Here is a 12,655-nt window from a genome sequence, read left to right on the forward strand (position 1 = left end):
CAACTGAACTTTATCAGATTTGCATTTAAATACCATTTATGAGCAGTGTAAAGTTTTTAGATTAAGTTCTTTCAAGTAAGCTCCCGAGACAAATATTCGTGTGGTTATGAGGTATTAAACTGTTTTGGAGTTGAGGAGGCAGCTGAGTTGACAGGAAAGTACTTGTTGTGTAAGCTTGGAGACTAAGTTCAATGCAGCACTCACATTTTAAAAAATTGAAAAGAGGACATGTATTTGAAAGAGAGCAAGAAGAGGAATATGGGATAGTATGGAGGGAGGAAAAGGAAGGGATGATATATAATCTCAAAAAATCAAAGAAATAATTTTTAAAAGGCATGCAAGTGCAGACTTGTAATCCCAGTGGTAGAGAGCAGAAGACAGGCAGATCCCTAGCATTATCTGGCTAACTAGCCTAGCCTATGATAGACCCTGTCTCAAAAATAGTGAGCAGATCTGGAGGAATAGCACTGAGGAAGATTGACCTCTGTCCTATTCATGTACATACCCAGTTCTCTCTCTCTCTCTCTCTCTCTCTCTCTCTCTCTCTCTCTCTCTCTCTCTCTCTCTCTCTCTCTCTCTCTGACACACACACACACACACACACACACACACACAAACAACTCCACATCAGAGCATGTGACGGCATTGTCCCTTGGTGGGGTACTGGGAAGATGTGAGTATCTGGCTCAGTTCCCTTGGGAGCTGTGCTGATAATTCTCTGATGGTGGATAAGGAAAACCCCAAAGATACAAACAACACTATCAGCTCTCAGGGCCCATGGAAAGTGGTTCTAGTTGCCTGAGGTAGTAGAGGAGGATGAAAGTGGTAGGTGTTAGGAATGAAAGCCCAGAGCAATCTCTGTGCCCCGTAGGGGCAAAGTGGTCTACCACAAATGACAGTATCCTCTAGAGTGGCTTTGGTTTCTTACGTTGCTTACATTTGGTTTCTCAGTTTTATCATTTTTTACACAGAAGATGAATAACCTGTTTAAAGCCTTCAACAAGTAAATAACCACTAAGGCAATGTAGAAAGAGTGTATACACATCCAGTTACCGGTGACTGTTTCTGGCCTCAAGTTGAGGTACTGCAAAACCTATGGCCTAAGCAAGCATGCAGATTAAACAGAGATGTACAATTTAAATTTATACTAGCATATAACTAATACTAGTCAGGAAAGTTTTGGGAACTAAAGATAATGACCACAGAGATAGACAACCACACTTAGGAACATTCAGAAAATGTGATCCTGGTCTAGCCAATGAAGAAAACTCTGGTCATAATGATACACAAGTTTGTTTGCCTGTTCAGGGCAATTTGAGCATGGCACCTTGGGTACATTGCTTCAGTCTACCCAAGTATTCTCAACCCGTTTGGTGTATTATTTGGTGGGTCATGTAAAATTTTCATGGAGCTCACCTAAGGCCACTGGAAAACACTGGTATCATTATTAGTATCTATAACAGTAGCAAAATTATATTTATGAAGTAGCAACAAAAATAATTTTATGGCTGGAGGTCACCACAGCACAAGGAACTGCATTTAAAGACTGAAGCATTAGAAAGATTGAGAACCACTTGTTAAACATAGATTACCCTTAACAAGCTGCCTGACTTAGGATGAAGCTACTGAAGCAACTGTCTTTCATTTGCTTCCCTAGGCTCCTGTCCTCTCTGTAGCACATACTTTTAGCATAGCTATTCCTAAGAAAAGCTTGCCTCCCACTCTGCAAATCAAAGGAGCAGCAGGTCAATGAAGGGTGGAGGAGAAATGATGCTAAAAGTTAGTGGGGAGAAAGTCATCCTTCTTGAGAATAAACGGCTCCTAAGTGCTTTATGCATGCTAAGTGTATTTTCTTTCAGTGGATTGTGTTCTAACCCTCACAGGTTTGACAGTTATAATCAATTATAGTTTCTATTAATTTTCTTCTTCTTTTTTTGCACGGGGGACCCCAAGCTTTGCCAGCCTCTGGCATGGTGCAACACAAATTCTCTCCCCACTAATGTCAAGATGTTAATGAGGTTTACACAAATCACATTCCTGTCCAAAATCCAGATGTCAAAGCATTATTTCCTTTTCCATACATTTGCAAGGCTAAAATTTAAACAAGGCACACAAAATCTTTTTCATATTTAGAGCTTAAAAAGTTAAAGATTTTTCTAATATCATGTTTACTTTCAATAATCTGGAGAGCTTCACATCTTCTACTAGAGCAGTCTCTTATTTAAGGAATTGGTTCAAAAACAGATTCAGGCATTTATAAGATCTGCAGTCAGAGTCTTTCATAGTCTCAAGTTCAATGTACAGAAGGCCAGTGAGAACTTTGATTCGGGATCTATAAGTCTTCTGTTTCTGTGTCTGTCAATATTTGAGTAGATTTATTGGTAGGTGGGGCACAGATAGAGATGGTGTCAGGGGATGGTGTTGGGGTGCAGTTCATTCATTGTACAGCATTGGCCAGTGGCTGGTGTGCTGGGAGGAGACTGGGTTCAGTGACCTGAATGTAGGAAGGGCATTATTCTAAGAGGTCATTAATGACTGGTTCAAAATTATGGTCCTGGTGTCATCAGACTCATATAAAGCAGTAAATAAAATCATCCCAGCTTCAAAGAAAAGTCCTAAATCCCAGTTTCTGTCATTGAAGAGTTAATTTTAGATGCTTCCTACAGAAAGGGAATCCAAGTTAAACCTGTGCCCCGCTTAGATTTGCCTATTCAAAGTAGCAGGGACAACTGTGGGACTGGACTGGAGAAATCCCAGGCCAAGATTTTGATGCTGATTTATTCATTCATCTAACAAATAAGTAGATATTCATCAGAGTGCTGGAGGATGAGACACAAGGTTGAGAAGAGTGTTCTTCATATCGGAAGGCCTAGTGACTTCCACATCAATAATGCTTTATTACAGAAGATATGTAACAGCACTATGTCAGTCCTTTGAAGCCGTTTCCTTCAAGTTCAATCCAAACTTGGTACACAGCTTGAAGCATAGATATCACAACTTCAATTAGGGAATAGACCCAAGCCTTATGCCAGTCCCCTATACACGTCTTCCCACATGTATTCCTGGTAAAAGATTATAGAAAAGTATTCTGAAACACGTCTTTAGTGGATTGAGACACAAGCTTTTATCTGTGCAACGATGCCATGGAAGTATAATGGAAACACTGCTAAGGATACGACTTCAGATGACACATTGTCATGGGACCAGAAACAGAGACTTCTGGCAAATGTATCTGATGAGATTCTGTTGGTTCATTTTGAGTCACTGTGGGGAATAAGGGACCAGAAAAAAACTTACAGCTGAGGTTGATGAAACTCTCCAGGCCTCAGGACCCCTTGGTCTGTCTTAGGACACCAAGGAATACTCTCTCTGGTAGCATTTATGCCTACATTTCTACCATAAACAGCAAAGAAACACTGCTCTGGGCTAAAGATGTTGGTAGCATTATGTAAACATGTGAAACATGCGAGCTAGTGTTGTTGGCAACAATAATATGGGGCCCCAAGGCCTGCTGTTCTGAAAAGAAACGAGTGTTCTTCTTGGTTTGGGGGATGGTGGTAAGTGCTTGATGACAAGTTAGGGGCACAGTAGTGAGGATAAGCAGTTAGATGGACCGGAAGCCAAGTCATGGAGGCACTTTGGTTGATAAATCTGATAGACCTATATCTCTTTACCACATGGAGTTTAAAGTTTTAACTAGAACCAGTTCTGGGAAAACAGCTACATTAACTTCAATAGAGGATGGAGAAGGAGAGGGAGAAATGGGAAGAAGAGGAGCAGGAGGAAGAGGAGGAGGAAAAGGAGGATGGCAATCAGGAGAAAATTAAAACCACCAACCACAGGTCAGAAGACTCCAAGGTAGTTAGATCTCTGAGGGTTCTCCTAGGTGCTCTGTGATTGACTGATGGACCCTGGCTGAGTTAGTCCAAACTAACATGGGCTTCTGCGTAGTTGAGACTAGATTGGCCTCTAGCCAGAGGTAGATAGCCAGGTGTGCTTATGAACATCCACTTTTTCCAGGTATCGCACACCAATGAACTTTTATCAGTCTCTTCCCTGTCAACTCAAAAAAGAAGTCTTAGTTTGGGTTCCTGAATCAATGTGCTGTGGCAACATTTTGTAAATCAGGACAGTTTCTTGTCCTAGAAAAACTGGGGTCCAAGGCAGATAAGTGGATAAATGATCTATCAAGGGTGGTCCAAAGCCTTTAACTTAAAAATTAGCGGAGACACAAACTTAATCATCTACACTGCCAGAGTCTTCACTGGGCTGACTCAGCTGCTGTGTGAACCTAGCCACCTTCTAGGATTCTGCCCAGCACAAAGCATTGTACATCTCCCTGCTTGCTTTTTGTTGCATTGTATGAGGTAAGTACATATTCTGCAATGATATAATGTTTAAGAGTGTGTGTGTCAAGGTCTTGAGATACAGTCATGAATGTTTAAAGACTTTAATGAAAAGAGAGTTCAGTCTGTTGTCCATACGATAGACTTGCCACTGTATGGTCATCTACGGCATGTGCCAGCCAGAAATGCAGGTGACTAGAGGGTCATAAGAGTTGGGCTAGGCATAGGTAAAAAGAGTTTAGAAAAAGAATGCCAGATACAGTGTTAAAGACAGGATGTTCTCTCCCTGGGGTTAATATGTTCCTATGCAGAGGGGGACTACCCTGCAGCCTCTACCATTTTACTGTCATGACTGTGTTCCATGACTCCACTATAGTAAAAGTGAACCAATGCTTTCTTAATAACATTTCATTAAATGTGTAGAAACAGAACTGGGTTGAATAAGAACATACTGATATTCTCAAAATTCTACTGTTAATTGAACCACAAGAAGTCCACTTGGGATATCCCTAATATTTCTCTGATCACGATTTATTTATTTATTTATTTATTTATTTATTTATTTATTTATTTAACAATTCTGTCACCTTTAGACCATCTTTCTTTTAACATAATGAATTCAGTTCACTCATTCATTCAAATTATTCTTATCACTACTATTATTTACAGGGTGGAATTCTAAAATACTAGCCTAAAACTCTGAAATCACTAAAGGTTCTCAAAACTGAATTATATTTACATCTCTGCCTTGCCTTCTGTAAATTATGGGCTCCTTGAAGTCATGAACATAAATTTTAATTTCCTCTCGGCACCCAAAAAGTATAATTGAAAAAAAGTATATATTGAAAGCATATTTTGTGCCATTGTTTACAAATGACCTTGCTTATATCTCTCATTGGCACCATCTATAGTCATCTGGATTGCTCCAACATGCCGAAGTCTAATGTCAAAGTACAGTTGTGATATGAAGAGGTCAAGGTGACACAGTATTGTTGATGTACATGGACATGAGCCATGACATTAGACAGATTATGAAACTCTTCCTGCTTTGGATGGTCAAGAAAGCTAAGGTTGAAAGATCTGTGGCTCCCCCACTCACTTCAGAAGCCAAAGCTCTAAGTTACTTCTTTTTGACAGTGTTTAAAGGGACACCCTTTAATGTTTATCAACTTCAACTGTGACTCTAATACTTCTTTGAACTATATCCAGGATGGCTTGGCAACTTCTAACAGCTATGTGTAGCTTCAATTGTAGTGCTGTAGAGTTTGTTTAAAAAATTAAAAAAAAAAACCTACTGCGCTATTATTTTCTGTTGAACAGTAAGATCAGCAGAATCTTCCAACTAAACATCATGTTGTTCTGCATATGAGTATAAAGACTGTTCAAAAATATAAAGAGAACAATTCTTGCTGAATTTGGTTCCTTTAGAACATGGCATACCATTGTAGAAAAGGCTTTCTCTTAAATGGTATAGAAAGATACAATGTGTTTTGCAGAAGCCTTCTTCAGAGTGGGGAGAGGTGAATTATGAGCTTTGTTTATAGGTGTTTTTAATAGGTTATATAATTTATATGTATATATACACAAATAAACCTTCATATATTATATATAAATACCATACCTAAATAATATATATGTAGTCTATAAATACTAAAAATGTGTCAATAATGTTCCATCCTATGTTCAGCGCTTTTGTCTTGAGTGGCATGCTTCCAGCTTTGAGAAAGATTATCATTTTATAGATTTGGCACATACTTTTTCTTCCTTTTCATAAACTGACAGGTTTTCGAGGCCAGACAAGTCCTGTCTTTGCCTGTGAATCCGTTCACCATCTGTAGACTGTATAATTCTACTGAAATCAACTGCCTTAAGTCTATTTCCAAGAGAAACAAACAGAGTGCTCATGTACAGTGAGTTCTGCCAAATGACACCTTTCTTGTCTACAAAGGGAGTGCTCAGTAGATATTTGTTGATTTTTAAATGCATATAATGGAACTACCCTTTGCATACTCATTCACTGAACATGGTATAACTGGTAACTGAATGAACAGTTTTCTATGTTCAGTGCTACTCCTATGTAGTGTGATTTGGGCCATTCCCACAGTTCATGTATAAAGCCTGATCCCCTAACTCTCGCTCTACTTACCTACTGTCATGGTAACTTATTGAAGACTTTCCTTGAGTTCCTCATGGCCCCCACATTCAAGCTGTGAAAACAGGACGCGCTGAAGTTGTCTTAGCAGCAGCCTTGCTGAACTGATGATTCCATGATCACTTTGAGTTACTTTGTTCAGAGAATCTTGATGACTTGCCTTCATTTTGAAAGCCAGACATTAAAGAGTCAAACATTTCCAGAAACTCTTGCTATTCTAGCCAGACTGAACTTCTCTGGACATTAGGGATTTGTTTGTGTCTTTCTGGGGCTGCCGAGGCCCAAGCTGAGTTGCTGACTGTGTGCTGTATAAGGATAGATGGTGTACTTTATATCAGGCACTTGTATGTACACGGGATCTTTTTGCTCATTTTCAACAGCAATATTCCACAGCTAGTGCATTGATCGACCTGGTAAAGTCTTCTAGCGATAAGACAACACTGCCCATTCTTAAGGATGGATAAGGAATTATCCATGAGAATATATAACTTGCACTGAGGAGGAATATGAAGCCTCATATTAAGGATGAGTGATTAAAAACCCCACCATTACAACATTAAAAACAATACAATGACGGTATTGTTCAAAGTTGAGTTCCCATAGCGTTTCCCATAGGGCAATTAAATTCAATTAAAAAAAAATCCTCTCACTCCCAATATATTTCCAGTTGTGGATTTGCCCTAACAAGTAGAGCCCTGCTTAAGTAGCCAAGAGGCAGCTCTCCCTTCCTGTACAAACCTGTCAGCTTCAGTCTACCTCCGGGGCAGAGTTTTACATGTGATTCTCTTATGATAACCCACTCAACACTGCCACATATCACACTGATCAAGCCAAACAAAATAATAAATTATAAAACCCCGTTGTATGTTATTCTCTGCCTATAGTTTCTAGTCTGTCTTATACTGGAAGAGGGAAATCTAAAATAAAATAAAAGAAACACATGGTCCATGAATGGTATCCGAGAACATGACCTACAATGTGTCATGTGCTAAGTTCGACTGAAGCTATTAGGTATGTGGCAGATAAACACACACACACACACACACACACACACACACACACTGCTTATAACATTGTATATCATAAATATATACAATGAAATTAATTTCAAATAAGCCATTTATTATTATTATTATTATTATTATTATTATTATTATTATTATTATTATTATTATTATTATTATTTGGTCTTCAGTCTTCTTATGAAGTTGAAGGCCATGCAAATGTTTAAACTGTTAAACAGAACTTGGAAATTCTCTAGGTTTGAAAACACTTTAAGCTCTCATTTCTTAGTCTGGGATGCCTTTTCCAACTTCTTTAATGATTCTTTCACTGTACTTTTCACTTCACAGGCTTGTACATTCCTCATGCCTTACCCCGTGGACTGAAAGTCACCTTAGTGAAGAAAGGGGAGATTAAACCACCATGACTCTGGAACAGCAGAGGATCTGAGCTGTAATTCTCTGGCTCAGAACCAGGCTCTAAAAGCAGCCATGGGAAAAGCTGCTGAGGTGGAGTATGGGACTCTCTCCACATCTGACTTGCATAATGTTGACATTGTAACACCAGAGAGACCCAAAGGTATTTCAAACAATTATGATGTCTTTTCTATAAATATTTTGGGATCGCTTTAAGACATGAAATAGGACATTCTAGCTTTTCCCCTTTCCAAGCCTCTCTTAACACAGTCAGCAGCTCACTACCGGGCATTTATTTTTGGTCACAAGGTCAGCAGGACATCTTAAGGCATTAAGTCACTTGTTAAACTGTGTTTTCCAACATGAGCTGGGTGTTGAGTAAGGGAATTGGCTACGCTCAAAGCATCAACAGAGTCCGGTGCCACAACATAGCAAAATGTATTGTTTCTACCCTCCAGTAAAACCCAGGCAAAGAAAACTGCTACGTGCTCAGGACTCTTCAAAAAAATTCACCAACTCTTTGTGAGGACACTTTTCTTTCCAGACAGACGCCCCCCCAACACCTGCATTTATTCTTCGATGTTTCTGCGATGACAGGTGAGTCTGGAAATATTGAGACTACCAGGAGAGTATAGAAGAAAAATATAAGGGAAACTATTCAGACGGCTGAGGTAGCTCACAACTTCTGTGTACCTCGGTCACTTAGTTTGGGCGTCTTTTTCCTCTGGAACTCAGCCAAATGGAAGTCATTCAGAGAACAGGGGCACACATTCATTGGAAGCCTGAGATTTCCATCTCAGGGAATATGATTAAGAGCATTGCATTCCAAGCTCTGGAAACAGACTCCACTATGCCTGGTCACAGTCGAGCTAAGTGATTAGTAGGCTAATAACGCTTTGGTGTGATTTTAATATCTCTTGTGGAGATCTGACTTGTCTTCACCATAAATAGCACATTATATAACATCAATTTCTAATATGAAAATACCAGATACCAAAGCCTACTACTATAGCCCCACTTACACATCCCCAGAGTGGCCCTCGTGGGTTATGATTTTAAAGGTAAGGCAGGTTTCCTGTTTGCTGTTACCTAGAACATAGATGATTTCATTTGGATTTAACACAGATCTACTGTGTTTCTTAATACCACATGATGAGAAAAGGAATGCAGAACTCACCCCCACTTCCAGAAAACGTGTTGCTGGAGACTGCCAGTGCCAAGGTTAAGAACATCTGCCAAAGATCCATACCTGAGACCTGCAAATCAGAAGGACACAGGATTAAGACAAGCAGCCACAAACCATGGTCGTGATTTAACATTCAAAGCTCTGTGATGTAGCGAGTGTGCAGAGAAGACCATTGTAGAAGAAATCTTAGCAAGGCTAGCATTGCCTTAGACTTCAGAACCACCATACTTATGTGTCATGGGTATGCACAGAGCAGTTTGGAATCCATTCTCCATTTCATGAGCACTTGCCTCATGAAACAGCATGGGTAGGACAGATTTTTCAGGTTCTGGCTGACAGCCACAAGACCAACTCACAGCAAATGACCCCCACACACTGCTCCAATAACAGGGCGAGTGTAATTCATTTTTAATTTAATCTGGAGATAGAAAAATTTGCTCAGAGAAGACAAGAAATAAAATAAACCAATCTTTTATAATACTAACATTTCTCATACTTGTTTCACAAAGACCAAAGGAGTTTAATTTGTACTTTAAAGACACTGTACTGATCCCAGGGAGGCATACCTCGAGAGGAGCTGAGACGTGAAGGTAAGGGAGCCCTGGGAGGTTTTGATCTCACAATGATTGTGTGCTCTGTAACACCCAGGCATATGTTCACAGAGAGCCATTCGTCTCCGTCTTTCTAGTCACTTAGAAGCCCAAGTGTGGCTGTCCCTTTAGCTTTTCAGTCTCATGAACGAGGGATCCATCAATGGGCTCAGTAAGCACATACCTTTATCTGAAGGAAATACACTTCTTTGGAAAAATAACCTGTGGTGTCTATGTCCAAGCTTCTCTAGAGACAAGTGTGGATTGGAAAGGATCTCAGAACTCTACTCATTGGAGAATGATTGCTGCATTTGACAAATAGTGCCAGCCACTTTGATATTTAGTCCCAATATTTTCATAAGTACTGCCCTATTTACAAGTCACCTAGACACACTAGACAGGTCTTAATCAACACGACCCCTATTCTTCAATGGCCTCTGCGGATCTCTTTAATCACTTGCAAACTTCACGCTACTGACATAACCCCTCTTGTTATTCCTAATCAAGGTGAAACTGCTTTCATGGGTCTGTAGCTGTGGTTCTGGTAACAGCCATGGAATTATGAAGAGCTATAAAATGCCCATTGTTTTACATTTTCCTTTGTAGAAAGAGGATGACATTTCAATTCCCTGTTCTCTAAGCATTTTCACTTAACAAAACACATATCTATGCAAACCAAGTATTTTCTTGTGTCTGAATATACTTGCATGTTCATACCCTTCCAAACTTGGAAAGAAGAACCAACTGTGAATGTTAACTGGGAGGTTTTCAGCAAGTGGGATGTTGCTATGACCCATCGGCATATTTGGATTCTTAACTGGTAGCTTTGCCTTCATTTACTTCCCAAATGTTAATCACTAGCTCTCTGTTCCTACTTCTGGGAATACAGGTCATGTAGTGTTATTTCGGAGCCTCTAGCAGAAATGCATTAAACAGCTAGATCAAGTATACAATTGACTGAAAATCCTATAGTGTGAAATTTCTTTTACTCTCATTAAAAAAAAAAAGAAATAGGGAACAAACTGAGGAAGCAGACTCTAAAGTAACGATAATTTAACTTGTCGTTTCAGGACATAATTACAGTTACGGTGGAAGCTCCTACTACCGTGTACTAACTTGATAGCAGACTGGAAGAATGGATTCTCAATTCCTTTGTTGTTTATTTTTCTTTCCAAGTTAGGTAGACGGAAATGTTTGCATTTCTTAAAAGACGCCATCCATGCCTTAGAAATCAGATCTTCAAGCATTTTAAAAAGACAAGGCAGGTGCCAGAAACAAGTGGGACTTAGGTGAGAAAACTAGTAGACCAACTTTCCTTACCCCTCAAGGTTTTGTGCTTTCTTCATTTTGAGGGCCCAGAAAGCCACATTGTACATGTTAGGTAGGTTCTGTCCCTGAATTGCATTCTGCCTTAGTCTCCAGTCTTTCCCAGGCTAATTCATGCACAGGAATTTTAACTTCTCTCAAATAAGTAACTACAACACTGTTATAAGATGAGTATAGCTCCACGTTTGTATGTCACACACACACACACACACACACACACACACACACACACAGAACAAACTGGGATGCAAAAACAAATTAGCAAGGAGTTCATTTTCATCTCCTGTCACAGAAACAAGGTTAGTTAAAGCTGTAGTCCTCTCCGGCAGGGGATCAGAACAGTTCATTGCCACCTGGAACATACCGGTGGCAGAAGGACCAGAAGGAGGACACAGAAGTGTCGTTGGATTCAGTAGGAGTTAGCTGCTGTATCAGAATCCAGCCTCCCCTCCCCCTTCATTGGTGTCTCAGCAGACACAGTCTAGAGACTTTGCCATTGGCTTTGATTGTTTGCTGTCCCTGCCATCTTTGCAGAACTCCAGGCGAACCTTCTGGATGTCTGGACTCTTCTATACGAGGCTCTAGCTGAGATCAAATGTCTCATCTGACATTTAAGAGTCATTATGGACTTGGGAGAGGACTGAGTTCTGTCACACAGAGTTTGAAAGTTTCATTTAATACAATCGCATGTGCCAGATGCTAGAGAGATCCCCTTCTTCAAGCTTTCCCCCCAAATGCCCAAACTTACAATGATCCATTAACCTCGAGATAGAAGAGTTCATCAGATGTACACCTCTAAGAGGCATTTATTAAAGGCAGGCATTTTTTTTCCCAGAGGAATATTCCAAATTTAAATTCAAGGTTTGCAGTATTTTCCTAAAGAAAAAAAATCCTACTTGAAATTTCTTGTGATATTTATTCACTCTTTGGCTACAGCCTCTTGGAATATTTTCAGGAAGAGGGAGAAAATAGGCTTCTTTTCTTACATAATGGAACTCACACCATTTCCACTCTCCAGGGCTAAGGCATTTTGCCTGCTTTTCTCCTTCCTTCAGAGAGAAACAGTTGAAAAATAAAATAATCCAGCTGGTGTATTCTTTAAGTTGCCCAGTAAAGAATGCTCCCAAGTTAGACAATGAGGCCTATGATACATTGATCATGCTGTGACTATGACATAGTTTACAGACACAAAAGAGGAGATACATATGGGATATGACATTTCCCTAAACACATTACGACCAACTCCAGGTAAAAAGGGCATGGGCTGCATTGTTTTAAATGAAAAGGAACAAGTATTTTTGGACCGATTAGTGGCTGCTGGAAATGAACAAAAGCGCTGCAGGGAATTATCCACATTGTGCTTCTTAACTATGAGCACCAGGCAACATCCGAAACTGAGGAAAGATGGGTTCCAATGAAGAATGAAAAGTCAAACTAGGAAAAAGAGACTAGTTGTTGAGTTGAGGGTTTTGAAATTAGAACTAAATGATAGATATGATTTTGATGTGTAAAGACAGCGAGACAAGCTATGATAAACTTGTATGGACCAAAGGTCAATGCCAATGATCCGGGGTGAGGATGGGATCTGAGGGCGACTTGGTAATACCTGACGCTAGTGAACAGAGATCATTGCCCGG

The 12,655-nt window shown here is 39.8% G+C and overlaps 1 protein-coding gene across 3 annotated transcripts in view; it reads right to left on the reverse strand.

Moving 5' to 3' along the window:
• Window positions 1–12,655, reverse strand: part of GHR (growth hormone receptor) — a 226,002-nt gene that overhangs the window by 120,110 nt on the left and 93,237 nt on the right. For all 3 annotated transcript variants that reach the window (XM_080933685.1, XM_080933686.1, XM_080933687.1), the window contains exon 2: window positions 9,094–9,172. In XM_080933685.1, coding sequence (XP_080789811.1) covers window positions 9,094–9,163 — 70 coding nt within the window. In that variant the 5' untranslated portion in view covers window positions 9,164–9,172. The remainder of the gene's footprint in view (window positions 1–9,093; window positions 9,173–12,655) is intronic.

Source organism: Micromys minutus (assembly GCF_963924665.1).
Source record: "Micromys minutus genome assembly, chromosome: 20".
In the NCBI taxonomy this organism is placed as follows: Eukaryota; Metazoa; Chordata; class Mammalia; order Rodentia; family Muridae; genus Micromys; species Micromys minutus.